This window comes from Xiphias gladius, chromosome 8 (genome assembly GCF_016859285.1).
Source record: "Xiphias gladius isolate SHS-SW01 ecotype Sanya breed wild chromosome 8, ASM1685928v1, whole genome shotgun sequence".
NCBI classification, from domain to species: Eukaryota; Metazoa; Chordata; class Actinopteri; order Istiophoriformes; family Xiphiidae; genus Xiphias; species Xiphias gladius.
This window is the reverse complement of record NC_053407.1, coordinates 25,422,888-25,438,852: the sequence shown is the minus strand read 5'-3', so window position 1 is coordinate 25,438,852 and position 15,965 is coordinate 25,422,888. Positions and strand designations below refer to the sequence as shown.

The 15,965-nt window shown below is 43.5% G+C and overlaps 1 protein-coding gene across 1 annotated transcript; it reads left to right on the top strand.

The window, feature by feature from the left end:
- Nucleotides 1-257: 257 nt before the first annotated feature.
- On the top strand, nucleotides 258-15,584 carry LOC120792868 (creatine kinase U-type, mitochondrial). The gene is made up of 9 exons (XM_040132251.1): nucleotides 258-625; nucleotides 3,537-3,735; nucleotides 5,390-5,485; nucleotides 5,740-5,961; nucleotides 6,953-7,038; nucleotides 10,766-10,889; nucleotides 11,747-11,881; nucleotides 12,300-12,425; nucleotides 14,623-15,584. The coding sequence occupies exons 1-9, from the start codon at nucleotides 480-482 to the stop codon at nucleotides 14,734-14,736; spliced, it is 1,248 nt and encodes a 415-aa protein (XP_039988185.1). The 5' UTR covers nucleotides 258-479; the 3' UTR covers nucleotides 14,737-15,584.
- The last annotated feature ends 381 nt before the right edge of the window (nucleotides 15,585-15,965 follow it).

Below are 15,965 nucleotides of genomic sequence, written 5' to 3'. Positions count from 1 at the left end.
GAATACAAACATTTGCACTTTCCACAATTGGTTAACCCCATCCCCCTATTTATTTATTTATATTCCCCAAATTTTTCCATTGCAATAACGTCTTCTTTTTTTTTTTTCTTGTCTGTCTTTTGAAAGGGGTTGGGTTCAATCCCCCCCCCCTCCCACGATCGATAAAATGTGTAATCTGCCCACGGACCTTTGCGCACACAACCAGAACTCGTTGAACGCTTCGGGAGGCCGGTGGAAGCGTGCGCTTTTATTTTGAAGCTCGAGGCACTCTTCCGGTCTCGTCCTCTCTCCCTCCCTCCCTCTTGACACCGCTCCGGTTAAACCGGTGACCGCGGTATCATTCCACCAGAGCCACTTCATCCCCCCCTGGCGCTCCCATCCACCTGTCCCTCCCTCCCCTCCTGCGAGCGTGGAAATAAGACGGTTTGGTTTTTTTTTTTAGTTTTTGTGTTTTTGTAACGCACGAAGAAAAACCGAGCATGGCAAGCAGCTTCTCCAGGATCCTGTCCTCCAGACGAAACGTCGGGATCCTGTCGTTGGTGGGAGGCTCCGTAGCGGCGGGATTTCTGCTCCACCGGGACCATGTCAGCGCCGGGGTGCCCGTCCGCAGGAGTTACCCCGCCAGGTAACGTTACCCCCACCCACGCCCGGCCGGCCCCGCGTGCCCGTTACACGGCTTCACGAACGCGTTACACGCCGTCGTGAAGCACGTCGAGGGGGAAGAAGAAGCGCCGCTTGGCGACAATGTCACGTCCTTCGGTTTTTGTTTAACGTCTCGGTTTATGTGCAGTTCGATGCGAAATTGCTGCGAAACATCAAACTAACCCCGCACGCTAAATGCGTGGTTTTTTCCCTAAGGGGGCATCTTTACCTTGCAGCCTAAATAACCTTGGAATTAGGAAATGTGCCGCCCGTGATCATTTCGGTGCCGGTCCTCACAGGGAGGCATATTAACATCGGATGCCACCGGAGATGAACTAAATCCTAAAGCACAAAATGGCTTTAAAAAGCCTTATGGTGTAGGAAAAAGACACGTGATTGCTCTACGCCTCCTGTCCACTATGAGATTGCAGGTGTGAAGGACTGGTGATTTTTTTTTTTTAGGCAGGGAGCAACTGTGTGAAATGTGTGTGTGTGTGTGTGTGTGTGTGTGTGTGTGTGTGTGTGTGTGTGTACGTGCGTCTTTTTTATTTGAATCACAGCAACCAAAATTTAAAGGACAAGAGTAAACGAATAAAACAAAAAATCATAGATGGAGATATTATGTCATGTTTGATGTTTGAATTTTCTCGTGGAATGAACCAGAAAAAGGTTGTTGGCTTTGCGCCATAACCTGAGCGCGCGCAGCCACAGTGTGCAAGAAAGTGTGCTGCGGTATGAGGCGCCGAGGTGCGTACGTGTCCCGCGGCACGCCCGCGCGCATCCTAACGCGCCTGCCCGCCCGCCGCCCGGGTGCGAAACCCGGACACAAACGAGTAACCTGCTACTCGCCGGGCGTCGCCGGCATCCGAGGTCAGCGTGGCGCTCGCTCCCAGCCCCCCCCCCCCTCGGCCCGCCCGACTTGTGCTCCGGTGCCCGGGGTAGGCAAGACAGCCGGCTGCCTTGTTGATGCAACAGAGCAGACGTAATCTCCGAGGGGAAACACGCCCTGACTCCTGCCAGTGGGATACGCCCGACTTTATACAGCCAGTCACCAGCGCCAGGAGGTTTCGATGACTGAAGGTCGATAAACTTGACTTTATGGTTATACTGGTGGGACGGTGGGGAGGGGAATAGTCATAAACTAATCATGCAATAAAAGCACTAATATCAGGTAGCCTGAGATAATGTATTTAGGATTAGTGCCAGTGGTGGAAGACGTACTGGCATCTCTAGGATCTTAAAGTAGACGTGGCCATACCAAGTAAAAGTCCCGCAACCATATTTTTACTTAAGTACAAATGTTTTAGCGTCAGAATGTACTAAAAAGGAAAAGTACTCAGTACGCAGAGTGGCCCATTTCAGAATAATGTACATGATACTATGGTACTATAATCCAGTTATCAATAAAGGATCCATAAAGTCTTATCTTAACCTATAACTCTGTAGAGTAACTGGTGAGGGAAGTTATCAGATACATGCAGTGGCGTAAAAAGCACAACATTTCCCTCAGGACGAAAAGTTACCAGTAAAGAACACGAACCTCAAAAACCTGCACTTCAGTGCAGGGCTCGAATGAATGTAATCAGTTACTGTCCACCACTGGTTAGGGCCCCCGATGCAGCTTTACTTTTTCTTTTTTTTACTGATATCAGTGACGGCGATATCGATTCGAATAATCGTTTAGCGAGAGACTCGCCCTGCGCACGACAGGTCACCAGCGACCACGCAGCCTCCCTCGGCAGCCCGAACAGGCAGCTCGTAGAAATCACCAAGAAAACAGGAGGCCAATGCATATAATACACCCTGCACATGTTGTTTTGGGTGACACCCAAATCTGAATCCGACCGGCGCACTTCGCCTGCCCACTGGCACCGCGTTTCGTGCGTGCGTGCGGCCGCCTGTTCCCCCCCCCCCCTGGCTCTGAAAACATCCAGTCATCTCTCTACTGGTGGGGTCTAATGCAGCAAAAAAAACAACAACTTGGTGATAGCGGACGGTGTGCTGGACCTGATAACGCTAATGATTTTTCTGAACGAAAAAAAGGGGGAACTTGTGCCGTTGCGTAATGGACAAGGAGAGGGATAGAAATGAGGCGAGGAGCCACGCTCGCTCCGTGCACTGGTGGAAATTGAAAGAGACCAAAGCAAAAACAGACGTTTGTCGGTGATGTTTACGCACCGCACACCCAAATTGTCCCCAGCGGAGCTCGGCTGAGTTACAGTTACCGCATTACTTTATATCTAAGTGTCTTGGCCTTCCTTATCTTCGGGTAGACAGCAGGAAGCGGAAACCCATAAGCTACTTAGTGCTGTGCTGCTCCTGCACTTTTGAGTCTTTTGACATTCCAAGTATATTGTTTGGATAAAAGCCGGTCTTGGACAGCAGTCCCCTTTTTGTTTCTCCATACCAGCCTCTGTGGAGGCTTAAATAACTCATTTGAAGATAGAGGTGAATTAGTCTTTAGTTAATTCAGCAGCACAATTTTACTGAAATGACATAAATCTAAAGGCTTTCTTCTCCATAAGCGTTAAATTAATGGAGATTTAAATATCGATTGTAGTCAGCTGGGTTCAATGTATATCACATGGCATTTTCATATTTTTCACAGTGCCAATATGCCCGGTAGTACCAGCCTTATGTCCCTGTGCGTCCTGTGTCACCTGTGTCTAAATTAGTGGGCGTCTTTTGCAGCAGGGTGTCTGATAACCAGGATGCCGTGGGTTTAATCCCCAGCTACTTGTGTTACATGCCCTGCGGAAGTGTCCTCGGGTGCGTCACTCACTCCGGACACGCTCCAAGGGCACAGCCTCATCGTAGACCTTTGCCCAAACCGCCGAAGGGATCTCTCCCAGGTCAGTGCAGCAGTATGTTATCTCGCGTCTCTATTTGCACAGTGCGGAGTACCCTGACCTGCGCAAACACAACAACTGCATGGCCAGTAACCTGACACCGGCCATCTATGCCAGGCTGTGCGATAAGGCCACTCCCAACGGCTACACGCTGGACCAGGCCATCCAGACAGGCGTGGACAACCCGGGGCACCCCTTCATCAAGACCGTTGGCATGGTGGCGGGAGACGAGGAGACTTACGAGGTCAGACATCATTGTACCTTTTCAAAGGCACGAAAACACACACACACACACACACGTAAGCTCCCGGCTGTTGGGTGAAGAGAAGGTGCTGACTCCAGCTGCAGTTTGCAGTGACAAGGACAACATCGATAAAGTCCAAATTCACAGAAAAAGGGAGGGAAAATGCAGGAAATTGCATAGTTATTGAAAGTACTGGAAAGTGGCATTAACTTAAGAAATTGCAAGTCGCACTTCAGCCCCAACTCAACTTCCTTTGACCTTTCAAGACGATTTCAACATGGATAGAAACCCATCAGAAATTATTGAGAAATTATTCTTTTCTACGATTACGACAACTTCAGGGAACTTAGTAACCACTCCTCCTTGTCCTGTTTCAGAAGAAGGAGTATGACGGCATAGGAGAGGGAGAGTTTTAGGCTAGGGCCCCTCTTTTGGGATGTTTCATTGTCTATCTATAGTGAGGATCTAAGTGCATTTCCATTTTAATTGCCTACTTCATTGAGGCCACAAAAATGTCTTGATTTCTTCGGGTAGTCAGTGTGTATTTTTTTTAATTAACGACGAATTGCAAGTACCAGTCGTCGTGAGTGTTAAGGCTGCGGACGCAGGTCAAGGCTTAGTCAAGGGTGTGTCATTTTCAATCTCTGACTCAAGGTTGTATCACTCCTAAATGCGTCTGAGCACATTACAGGTCATTTTTAATGAGATAAAAGTTTGTGACTCTGTAAAGATATCGATACAGTTTTTCTTTTTCGGGGGTAGTAAGTTGACTGATATCTGACTTCTGTATGCAGAAGTCTCGCGAAACGTTTCCCACACGGCGCCTCGTAAATGTAATGCGATAGATGATTCACCATCACTCCTATCGCATGTGTGGGCGTTTCCCTCCATTGTGGTCACATGGGTAATGCGTTGCTGAGTAGACAGAAGAGCAGGGAGTGGTGACCCACATTGTGGTAAAACGAACCGTGATAATGCAGCTAAGAAACGTACAGATTTATAGGCTGGACTGTGTAGTAACATAGGCTAGCCTCCAGACCACTCTAAAGAATATTATGCTTCAGAATTAATTTTGGACACAAAGTCACAGTCATTTCTAATGGGCCATTATTATTTATTTCGGTTTCTTGTATCTGCTTCTTCATTGTCCTGCTAAAACTATACCAATCGAAAAGATGCAGATTGAAGGTAAACGGCTGAAGAAAATTGTTTAAACTTTCGATATGCTGTATATCAGATGTGGCCTGTAGAAAAGCGATAGTGAAGCAGTGTCATAAGAGTTCAGTTAAGTCATAGTGCCTGTAAATACCCTGCTGAGGAAAACACTGAACCAAGGAAAGAGAGCAGGCCTCTGGCTGATCAAGAGCATTTCCCCAAGAAAACCTCTGTAAAACATCTTTTTTGAACCGAGATAGAAGTCGTTGATGCCTGCGGTTTGAGTTTGTAATGTATAATAATATGTAATATCCAGTATAATAATAGTTTTGGTTTGGTGCAGTCTCGTGGTCCGGAAACATCCCCTGCCTGTGTGGACGTGGACAATGTCAGATGTCACATGTTTTGTCCAGATTCTAGCACACAAATTATTAATGCACAAAAAGTCTTTTTCATTTAAAATCCTTTTTATGTTCTTAAAATCTGGGTCCGTTTCAAGGTATTTGCAGACCTGCTGGACCCTGTCATTAAAGAGAGGCACAACGGCTACGACCCCCGCGTCATGAAGCACCCCACCGACCTGGACGCCAGCAAGGTAACGCTCGCGCTGACAACACAGAGCTTCTTCTTGTCAGGAAGACCGTTTCACTCAGCGGGCTGGTGTCATGCTGCAGCGATTTGAAAACAACATACGTCCAACAGAAGAAGCGCTACTTGTTTTACTCTAGATGTGTATGTTTTAAGGTCAGCATGCAAGCTCATATTTTTATAACCCAGGCTCAAATCAGTGCTGAGATGTACTGTAGATATTTATATAGAGAAATATTTCCCTACGTGTCTTTGTTTCAGATCCACTCGGGCCAATTTGACGAGCGCTACGTGCTGTCCTCCAGGGTGAGGACGGGCCGCAGTATCCGGGGGCTGAGCCTGCCCCCCGCCTGCACCCGGGCAGAGCGCAGGGAGGTGGAGAGGGTGGTGGTGGATGCCCTCGCCGGCCTGAAGGAGGACCTGGCTGGGAGATACTACAGCCTCACCCAGATGACAGACAAGGAGCAGCAACAGCTCATTGATGTGAGGGATGCGGGGATGTTTGTTTGTTTTTTTTTCTTTTCACCGACAGAATTGTTTGGGAAAAGGGAGGGGTTAGCAGTGTTTTGGTCATTTCCCAAATTCAAATTTTTAAATTTCACAAGAAAGAATTTTCTGCAGTTTTGAAAAAAGGAAAGACAGAGACTCTGTTTATTAAAGCAACTCACAGAATTCACACACTGCGTACAGTGCTAATGCAAGAAAAAATCAGGCTAATGCATCATATCAGTGACGGCTATAATGACTAATATTCCAACCGTAGGTGTTTTGCCTTGGATGACCCAGAGCTTGGTTTTAGTTTTTATGGAAACAGAATGTTTTCACAGAGTCTGTTTGCGTTAAAGGACACATTAAGTCACATTCAGAGCTAAAATTCTAGTGAAACACCAGAGCTGTTTACTGTTTCATAACCTCAAACTATGTAACATAACAACTGTCTAAACTACACATACCCATCTTATAACCAGTCCATTTAAAACAGTATTAGTAGTGGATACACGTAAACTGTCAGTGGACCTTCTAGACTCATTTGGGAACTGTAAACGCACATGGCAACAACCTGCGAAGCGGTAGTAATGCCTAGAGGACAGCTTTAATTCCAAATGAGGTTATTTATAAAGAAAACATTTGCAGTCATGATAATGTAGACCACTTCGGATAAAACATGTTTAGCCTTCTGAGGATGTGGTTACACTTTTCCTTCAAGTCCTAGCAGAAGAAAAAAAAAAGAACAAGGAGCAGAAAAATTCATCACATGAAATCAGAAACGGCTGTGGGCTGTGCCTGGCATGGCATTTTCCTCCTACCCACAATGAGAAAGATTGCGCTGATTATTGAATTCTCAAGTCTCACACTTTCGTTTCTGTGTCCTTGTGACAATACTGTCCAAGCTAAGTTTTCACCACTTCAGTCATAGCCATTGTTGGGACTTTGAGTGTAAAAAAAAACCTTTGGTTCTCTGTATTTACAATAGGACCACTTCCTGTTTGACAAGCCTGTATCGCCCCTCCTGACGTGTGCAGGCATGGCTCGTGACTGGCCAGATGCCCGTGGTATTTGGTAAGTTAAAGCACCTGATGGTAAAAGATTTGTTTTTTTGTTTTATTTACTGTAAGGTAGGTAACACAAGGCAGGGAATATTATCTGCATATAGTAGTGCAGTAAATTACGAGTAAGGCTTTAGATTACATTACACAGTAGGCTTTAGGTTTTCAGCAATAATTCACTTGCATAGAAAACGTCATGAAAAATCTTGTGTATAGAGCCATTCTGTTGTTTCTATTGGTAATTCTGTGTGAATGCAAGAGCATTCTGCGATGGGTACATGAACTAGTTTGTCAGAATCACTTTTACATATAAATTCTTGGATATATTTATTCAAGTTAATTGCTGCCCTAGTAATGTTATTTGGACATTTAGTTTAGATCAGCATCCTGATCAGCATCCAAAATAACTAACAACATTAATTGATCTTGTAAGTATAATTTATTATAGTTTAGTTTGGTTATTGGATTTAGATCACCAGAGGACAGGGAAATACTGTATATGTGTCATCAGCATATGCATGATAACATAAATTGCATTATCTTTTAATGTTGCTAGGCGGGAGCATGTACAAATGAAAAGGCAAAGGTCCAAGGATTGACCCTTGTTGAACTCCTGTAAAATTCTTTGTTTCAATAGATTTAAATCTCATAATATAAACGTAGAAGCATCTATCCTGTGAGGAAGCTGAGTCTTGAAGTCTTTGAATCAAATGATCAACATTGCCAAAGTGTCGACAGCAGTGACGTCAAGCAAAACTATAATAAAAACTAATTTTGAATCAGTGTTGAACTTAATGTAACGGATTTGTTCGCTATAAATCCTGACTTAAAAACCGATACACTGTTGATCAAAAAATAACTACTTTACTGACCCTAAACATTTTTGGGGGGATATTTAACAAAGGAAGGTAGTGTTGGAGATTGCTCTGTAACTATTAATAACAAATGGATGTACTGTAGGTTGTTTTTCTTTGGTAAAGGTGAGATAACAGGATGGTTAAGAGAGGTACGGAAATTCCTTACTTCCTGAAAGAATGACCATTTGGGATATTAATGGGACTTGTCAGTCTTTAAGGAGATGTTAAAAACAATAGGAAGGACAATATTCAATATTTTAGTGGTAATAGACTTAACAGAGCAAGTGGAAAACGTTGTTGAAGAGAATTACACGGTGATCTCTTGATAGAACATTTATGTCAAGGATCCAGAGGTATTCTTGTAGGATATTATAGTTTTTTCTGATTTCTAATGATTTCTAATGATTTAATAAAAGGATAAACCAAACTCCTCACATATCCTGTACAGTCAGGAATTTATTTGATGGGATTAATCCGTTAGTCACTTATAGAAAAAAAGAAATGAACCTATATTTAGATTATCATTAATTAATTTAGAAATGTAGACTGTCTACAAGACTGTCTTTTAGTCCATTCTTATAATTCAAATGTGTTTTATATATTTCAGAGACAACTTGTAGGTTGGTTTCTCTGGGTTTCTTGAGGGTATTCGTTGCCCAATTCTATTAGATTTCTGGGGTGGACATGGATTTTCCTTTCAATTTGACAAATTAACATTTAGTCAGATCCAATAGGTTTTGTGTGAAAATTTTCCTCGGTTGCTAAAAAAAAAAAAAATTAGGTAACTAATAGCATCCCTCTGCCCCAAATCGGGCCGATCTTTCTTTGCTTAATTGTTTCGTTTTCATTTTTAACAGTTCAGCACATAAAATATTTAAAAATGCCCCCGGATCTTTACTTTTAAATTCATCTTATGCACTTTCCTATTAATTTCTTCCCTGGCATGGTTTCCGCAGCCATTTTAATTTCTGGTTGCCTACCTGCGGTGGAGGTGTATCAGCAATGCGGACAATGCTCCCTCAGCGTTGAGCGTCAGCCAGCAAAAATCAATCACCAGCCTCCCTCCTCTCTCCGTCTGCCAGTCGTATCAGCCAACCTCTCCTCGCCTCTCCTTAATAATTCACCTTCACTTCATCCTCCATCATCTCTTCTTTCAGTTCCACTGGCAGCTTTCTCTTTCTCTGGCTCTCTCTCCCTCTTTCCTTTCATTTTTTTTTCCACTATCCATATGTCATGCTCCACTTTCTCTCATTTTTGCTTATCATCCCGCCACCCTTCTACTGTAACTTTTTTGTTTCGCTCCTCTCTCATGTTCTTTTTCCCTGTTGTTCAAATATCCTTTACTGCTGCTCTATTTTTCTTCTAATTCCTTTTTCGCTTTATCTCTCCCCTCATTTCCTCTCTGTCTGCTTTTTCCAACATCTCTCCCCAAGCTGCTGCCTCAACAATCTATCCGTTACCTTATTAAAACTCTAACAATATTAAGGAGGTCAGTATGGACAAAATGTTTCTGTAATGGCTGACAGTGGCTTTGTGCACTTTAAAATCTTAAATGTCACGTGAAAAAATTGAACGGTTTGCCCTGAGATTGGTGCTGGGAAGCTCCTCTGAAGAGCCTGAAAGATTTCAGCAAATGTCACTGCGCTTTGCTTCTCAGATTTTGAACGATATTATTTACAAGTGGAAATTTTAGCCCTACTGTGGCACTTGAGGGAAGGTCAGAAGGTGACCAAAATCTAAATGATTAATATACTACAGGCCATGAATATTAACAGTGAAATGAATGGGAATTTGGTCATTTCTTTTTATGAACCTTGTCAGCTGTTTTGTTTTTCCTAAGTACATTTGTATGTACTCAGGGGTTTCCTTGAAAATGAGATCTTAATCTCAATGGGATTTGTCTGATCAATTAACAGTTATAGAGCTTAAGCATGGGACAAGTGATTTTTTTTTTTTCCATTTTGGGATTTGTCATCAGGATTCATACTCTGAAGACCAGGAATGTCTGTAAAAACTGATCCATCCAATCCAGTTGTTGAGATTTCTAAATTTGGACATCTATGCATGGACAAACCTACAGATATCACCACCTATAGATTCACACTTCACATCATATTTTGTGGTCTTTAAATTATTTTTAGAAATAAAAATGTCAGATGCCTTTCTTGTACCTTGCCAGAAATTCCGAGAACTGTAAGCTTGTTTTCTCTATTGTTGACAAACTGTTCCTCGTGAGTTGTGAGGTCTCCATCCAACAGATTTTGCTTTCTGTTATCTGTTTTGTAAGGTGTCTAGTTTCTTTAAAATATGTCGTAAATCAATACCATATTGCCAGGCCTTATAAACACAGTGCAGCCTTGCAGACCACTCTGAGAAACAGAGGAGTCAATGCCCCGTGGCAGTAACAAGCATTATCCTCAGTCACTGATGGTTAATGGGCCCTCACTCTACTCACCAATATCGTATGGCTCCCTTAACAGAGAAAACCCATCGCTGACCTCTTCTTATCCTACACGCTTCCTCACTATGGGCCTCCAAAATACCACATCTGTATTGATTCTGTCTGGAAAAATAGATTAAAATATTGATTTACTGTATATATGACTACCATATATTCATATTTGCAGTAAGTAAATATACTGAATTGTTGATAAGGTTAAAGAAAAAACTTGTCCACAAGGTCTGGAAAGTAAAGGAATAACGCCTCTGTGTTCTGTGACCAGTAAAGGTCAATGCATCAGAATAAATTAGCCCTAACCTGGGTGCTACACTGTGTCTTTCCACTGCTCCTTGCTAGCCACGTTGGGGCCAGTGCAGAGTACAAATAACCTTGAATGACGGGGATCGATACCGTTTAACTCGGTGTAACTTCCCTGTGCGCAGGCACAACAACGAGAAGACGTTCCTGATCTGGGTCAATGAGGAGGATCACACCAGGGTCATCTCCATGGAGAAGGGAGGCAACATGAAGAGAGTCTTTGAGAGGTTCTGCAGAGGCCTGAAGGAGGCAAGACTGTGTTTGTATGTGTGTGTGATGAGAGATGGAGGACGGTTTGGGTTGAGAAGGAGTAGAATGAACTTTAATTGTCTTCAGATTTCCAATGCATCTCAGGTATGTCACACATAAACAAGGAGTATTCTGTATTACACCCGAGCAGTCTGACGTGCACAGAAGCACATATGCTTGTGGGTGCTTGCGGTTGATTTACAGCAGTCTTGTGTCAGTTGTACCCGATTTGACCAAGGCACTGGATCCTAGTGGGCCATTGTGCACTTGGACACAGCATTTTCAAGTCGGAGGCTGCAGCTGTAGCAGACATATCCATCCTGCTGCCATCAGATGTCTGTAGGATTTCATCCGCCCGAGGGGAGGGAATGAATGCGGTCTCAAAGCCGATGATGAATGCTCGCAGAAGCAAAGAAACTGCTTACACTAGTCTCTGCCATACCACGAAAATAAAGTGTGTAGACAGAGGCACAAAAAGACACACTGTCCAAACATGGCCATGCAAACATAAATTATTTATCCAAGCAGTCCCAGCTCCCCGTTAGGGAAGGAGCAGAAGACAAGTGAGGCAACATCTGGTATTGCACAGTTGCACACTGAGGGCGTAACAACTCTGAACGGCACAATTCAGTGCTATTTTAACATCGATTTAACTCCAACACTATGCCAGTGTTTGTGTCAGTCCTCTCCCACCAAAGTTTATTTCAAGTCGACAACTCTCGGTTCTTCACTTGTCAGCTCTGAGAAATGACAGATCAACAGCTACGCACACACCCGTCAGACGTAGCAGAGGTCAAAGATTGCTGTGTGAACGAAGCACACGCTCACTGTGTCGTGACTGATTCTCTCCCTCTAAGGTGGAGCGTCTGATCCAGGAGAGGGGCTGGGAGTTCATGTGGAACGAGAGGCTCGGTTACATCCTCACCTGCCCCTCCAACCTGGGCACGGGGCTCAGGGCTGGGGTCCACGTCAAACTGCCCCTGCTGAGCAAGGTAACAAAACGGTTGTAATAGAATGAAGATCATTTGATACGTATACGTCAGTGGATGATGTGGGGTCTTTTGTGTGACTATTCTGTTGTGTAACATATTGATAGAACAAAAGTCTGTCTTGTCTAATCTTGTCTATTTTTGTCTTCTCAATCTGCATTATTTGGTATTTTCTCCAAAAAAGATGAGAATGAGACAAGTATGCACCCACATTGATGTGAACCCCTATACTTGTACTGTGTGTGGCTATTACAAAATGAAAAACGGGTTTTCTTTTCATTGCATCTGTTTTACTAAATGTAGTGGGAATGTTGTGCAACAGTTTATATTGCTTAATAACATTTTCAGAACTTTTATGAGTAAAATGGTAATCAAATTGCATTGAAAGTGTCCTGAATAACTCCTCTCCCCCACTTCCAAGGATCCCCGCTTGAGTAAGATCCTGGAAAACCTGCGTCTGCAGAAGCGGGGCACAGGCGGTGTAGACACCGCTGCTGTGGGTGGTGTGTTCGACATCTCCAACCTGGACCGCCTGGGACAGTCTGAGGTACGGAAACCTTGGCAGAAGTGCACAGAGATGGGGGCTGGGTGACGATGAAGGGTTGTGAGTTATTGTCTGCCTGTCGTCGACGGAGCAAAGTTTTCCCCGTCAAACTCCTCACCTGGAGTTCTTTCTCAGCCGAAAGACCTGTACGTGCTTGTCTCTCAGGTGTGACGGATCTGTTATAAACAGGGCGTTCCGGATTCTTTCTGCATAAATCTCCCCTCAGGAAACAAATGTTATATATATTAGTAATCATGGCATCATAGTTTTATCAATGTAGCATTTGAAGGACAAGTAACTCATTACCAAATTAATTGGACAGCAACCAACTTATTTATGGTACTAAACTGTAAGAGAGTTGTTAGTTTCGTCATACAAAAGCTCCCTTTAAAAACAGTGAGAGGAGAGGAGACAAGGCTGTACATGTAGTTTGTCTTTGTTATGTCATGCTGTCTCGCCTATGTGACAGAGTCATACAGTACAATGGAGCCGTTATCTGTTGTTGTGAGTGTTCTTACAGTTACATAACACTGTCTGCCCCCAACTTCCACGTCTCTTGTAAGTCTTTTGGAGAGCGCGGGCTGCACTGTGCTTTTTGGTCCTCCGTCATCTAGACTGATGAGCACTCAGGAGAGGAGCGTTCTCAGTGTGGGGTCCATGAGTTAAGAGATGGAGGGATGAGGGAACTGCGGACGCATTGAGAAAAGTGCTGAAGGACAATATTGTCGTAGCATGCAACTTTTCATGATGATAGCTTGAGTAAAGGAAGTTTTACACTTGAATCTAAAATATTCACCGTAAATCGAATTCATTTGTCAATCTGGATCTCAAAAGTAGAACGATAGACCTGTATTTTGTCAAACTAAGTCCCTGTCGCGTAATCCGAATAGTGTTTACGTATATAGATAGCTTTCCATGTCAGATCCTGTCAAGAAGATCATTTCTTCATCGGTGAGAAAGTACAAAAAGTCCTGTGTTATGCTTTCTGTGTTCAAACTGTGCAACTGTAACTGTAGTGTTTAGCCCTAACCACTAAGACGCCAGATATTATTGTTGTTTGATGAGGGGCTGTATTTTTGACTACAGTTGGAAGGAGGCCTTCCTTGAAAAGGTTATAGGCCTCTAGTCGGAGCTTCTCTCGCACCTCTGTTATGAGTGCGGACTGCTTGTGTTTATATTTGATAGTGTCTGTCATGTGCGTAGATCGGTTGTGAGGGGTTCGTGGATGTCACGAATGCAGGTTGCTCTCTGTCTTTTTATTTTTTTACAGTTGTCATATTTGGAGAAGGTGCTGCTATCTGTACCCTTAAAGTAAAAGTTCGATATTTTGGCAAATACGCTTATTCAGTTTTTGGGGATTTTTTTTTTTTTTTGCCAAGAGTTAGACGAGAAGACTGAGGCCACTCTGACGTCTGTACACTAAATATGTAGCTGGAGCCAGCAGCTGGTTAGCTTAGCTTAGCATAAAGACTGGAAGCAGCTAACCTGGCCCTGTCCAAAGGTAGCAAAATCCCCCTAACAGCACCTCTAAAGCTCTCTGATTAATATGTTATATCGCTTTTTTGTTTAATTTGTGCAAAACCAAAGTGTGAAAACAACAATTCACTATTTATGTCTTTATTCTAAGCCAAGCTGACAGGCTACTGGCCGCAGCTTCATATCAAAGGGACAAAAAAAAAAAAAAAAAACAGATTAAAAAATGAATGATAAAAATGTAAGTAGCAGTGGCTGAGATATCCGGACTTTAATCCCTAATATGGGTCAAATGCTAGATCCCACATTTCAACCGATGTTTTTGTTCGACCCTTCTTATCTCGTAAACGTCCGTGTCTTTTAAAATCGACAACTCTAGTTTGTAACATAGGCTTTCTGTTATAAATTCTTCAAGCCCATGTCGAGATAAACCTAATAACACAATCAGGGTTATTTTCTCCGCTTTGACAAAGCCCTTCAGTGCCCAGAAGACATTATAAAGCATTATACAATTGCTTTCACAGGCTGAGTAGTACTCCCCATGACTACTATACTGACCTTTTAATGTATGAAAATTTATTGAGTTTCCATTTAATTAGGGCTAGAAGATGTCGTTGGATACATAACGAAATATTCTCACACGTCTTAGCGTTTGTGTCAAACATTATTTACATTCTGTGGAAAATGTGGGAAAAAGTATAACGATGCCATTTGTCCCCTCCCGCAGGTCCAGTTGGTGCAGACAGTGGTTGATGGCGTCAACTACCTGATTGAGTGTGAGAAGAGACTGGAAAGAGGCCAGGACATCAAGGTGCCCCCGCTCATCAAGCAGTTCAAGTAGACACCGTTCCCTGACCTCTGAGCACAACGCTCTGGGCACACACACATGCACAAACACCCTGCTCTGTGCCCATAGATATGATAAATATCTATGTCATTGCCTCGTTTATTACTACTACTTATCTAATCACCCCTCCCTGCACAGTGTACTTCTCTATAATATAATCTAGATATATTATACGCAGCTGTCTGGCTAAACCCAACCAGAGCCCCAGAATACTGCATTGGGCTTAAGTGTTTTTCAGATGCATCCCAAGGGTTTTTAAGGGTAAAATTCAAATCTGGCTATAAAACGGATGCAAAGATTAATGAAGGATGCAGAAACGGTAGGCTGTTGTAGCGGAACAAAGATGGCCGCCAGTTTCCCCGCCTCGGCATGGCCAAACAGTATCTATGGCTCTGCTCCCAAACCACTCCTCAGCCCACCGAAACCTGGCTTTACCCTGCCTCAGTCCGTCCCCGCTGCATGTCCTATACTCAGCCTGTCTCTGTCTCTTCCCCTTCACTCCTGTGTGTTGCTCGGTCGTGTCTGTCATCTGGCGAATGTTAGAATCCATCCATTTCTGCTATACGCTCCATTGTGGAATGTGTGTACATAGTTTCTTTTAACTATTTTCAGTGGATTTGACAGTAAATTATCAGCGTGAGACTGAAGAGGCTCGTGGATTTTGTGTGTTCGATGGCACACCGGTGTCAGATTGTAATGTTATACTGTACCACAGGCTATATGGGCTGGGTTCCGTACTGTAAGCTACTGAAGCAATATCATTCCAGCTCATCAGCGAATGTCATACTATAATGTCTTTTAATAAAGAAATCATCTATTTAACAGTACCTCCTCCTCCTCTGTCTGTCATTTGTTGTTAAGAGCGTCGCTTTTTTCAGTTTCCACATGAACCACACGTAACTCTTCGGTACCCAAGAGGATTTTGCCCGAGCAAGCTTTAAGTAACCATGGCAACCAAGCTGGAGGAGCATGACTGCGATCAGCGTGGCTGCATAGTGTCATGTGACAACGTTTAGTCCGAGGCACAACAAAACTGTATTCTGCTGAATGGCTGGCACAGAGGGGTTTGTTGTTTTCACACGGGGCCAGGACCTTTTACGTCTGGAAAATTTCTGACTTTCTTAATTAAACATTTTAGGTCCGATGCTTACACTGCCCGGGGCAGTTTGTATACGGTAGGCATCAGTTAAAGGGATAAGGCTGGTGATACGCCATGTTTTGGC

Excerpts from the sequence above, each read along its gene's own strand:
- LOC120792868 (XM_040132251.1), top strand. The coding sequence starts at position 480 with ATGGCAAGCAGCTTCTCCAGGATCCTGTCCTCCAGACGAAACGTCGGG. Across the intron at positions 626-3,536 it reads CGCAGGAGTTACCCCGCCAG|TGCGGAGTACCCTGACCTGC; the intron begins GTAACGTTACCC and ends CTATTTGCACAG. Across the intron at positions 12,426-14,622 it reads ACCGCCTGGGACAGTCTGAG|GTCCAGTTGGTGCAGACAGT; the intron begins GTACGGAAACCT and ends CCCCTCCCGCAG.